Below are 1,355 nucleotides of genomic sequence, written 5' to 3'. Positions count from 1 at the left end.
AATCTTCAACGGTGACCCTAGGAGGGGAAGAACGAGAATGGGGGGTGGGGAACGACAGGAGGCACAGAAGTGAGGAGACAAGTTGAAAATTCCAATCAAGTTTCAATTTTATTGAAAGCGCTCACAGCTTATATACAAGAGCACAAGAATAGCATCGTGTCATTTCTAGTAATCTGAAAGTTATCTGGTTAACTTAGCAGGGCATTTTCCCCAAACCTTTCTTCCCAGCGTGGGGTAAACTGAAACCTATCCTCCCAGGGCAACATGTCGAAACATGTCCTTAGAGAATTCCAGAATGGCTTCAGCTAGGTTGAATTAGCAGCCCCCAACACAAGGCTTTAAACTAAATGTGATGAACCTGGTTATGTCTCCCATGAACAAGAGGAGGATTCCTGGAGACAGCTATGGCCTGTGGTCAGCTGCATAACACTGTATGGACTATGGAGATGAGGGATTGACCACCACATAACCGCTAACCCTAACTCCCTATATATGCCCTGGGGATAATGACCTCTTCTCCCCTCGGTGGCTCCTCCACCCCCAGCTCTGGCTGCAAATTCCATGATCTCTGATTTATTGTTTGACTTCATCCAGAGAAGGTGACCCCAGTTTCGTACCCTGAGCGCCAGTGCCCTGCTCCCACACTCCCAGGGTCTGACCTTGAACCTGTCACTTGCAATAATCCCCTGACAGCCACGTGCTCTGCTTCCCTGGAGAACTTGGCGGCCAGAGGCCAGCATTTCAGGACATGGAGTCAAGTGCTTCTGCAGACAGAAAATCACCTCATTGCGGTGGGGAAATGAGGGTGGTTCTCTCTTCAGTTTTGTTATTGAAATCTATGTTTCATTCCATATATCTCTTAAAGAAAAGACGCCTGCATGAGAGTGAGCTCTTTTTCTGTGTTTACTGAATGGCAAAAGAGCTGAAGGGAAAGAAATCAGCTCTGATTCTGAACTCAAGGATAGGAACCAAAAGCTCAGCGTAGTGACTGGTGGTTGTTTCCGCCCGGCGGTATTTTTGTAAGACACTGGCTAGCTCAGAGACCGGAAGTAGGAAGGTACTGAGTTGCTGTCGCTGCGGTGTTTGCACTCGCAGCCCTTGTTTCGCGAGTGTCCCTTTGTCTTGGTCACATTATTACGAGTAGGTGACCGCTAATGCCCCTCCTGAGTATGAGGAGGCCACTCCTGCGGCCCGATTGTGTCCAGAGCTCCAGGCCTTGCGGGAGCTTCCGCCACTTCCCGCCCCCGCGGCCTGTGCTGCCCAGTGGCCAGAGCGGCCTACTCGCATCTCGGAGTATCCGTGGGCCTGGAGGTGAGTGTGCGCGGAGGACCAGGGTGGTGGTCAGTCCCCGGGGG

At 51.1% G+C, this 1,355-nt stretch overlaps 1 protein-coding gene across 1 annotated transcript in view; it reads left to right on the top strand.

Annotated features, from left to right (window-relative positions):
* The window catches only part of LOC102845435 (zinc finger protein 493-like), a 7,219-nt gene that overhangs the window by 5,048 nt on the left and 816 nt on the right, over positions 1-1,355 (top strand). Inside the window, exon 4 of the mRNA XM_006902430.1 lies at positions 1,145-1,311. Within this exon, the coding sequence (XP_006902492.1) occupies positions 1,145-1,311 (167 nt within the window). The remainder of the gene's footprint in view (positions 1-1,144; positions 1,312-1,355) is intronic.

Source organism: Elephantulus edwardii, unplaced genomic scaffold (assembly GCF_000299155.1).
Source record: "Elephantulus edwardii isolate Elephantulus edwardi_28Jun2011 unplaced genomic scaffold, EleEdw1.0 scaffold00410, whole genome shotgun sequence".
Classification (NCBI taxonomy): Eukaryota; Metazoa; Chordata; class Mammalia; order Macroscelidea; family Macroscelididae; genus Elephantulus; species Elephantulus edwardii.
Note: the sequence above shows the minus strand (reverse complement) of the source record. Positions and strands in the feature narration are given on the sequence as shown.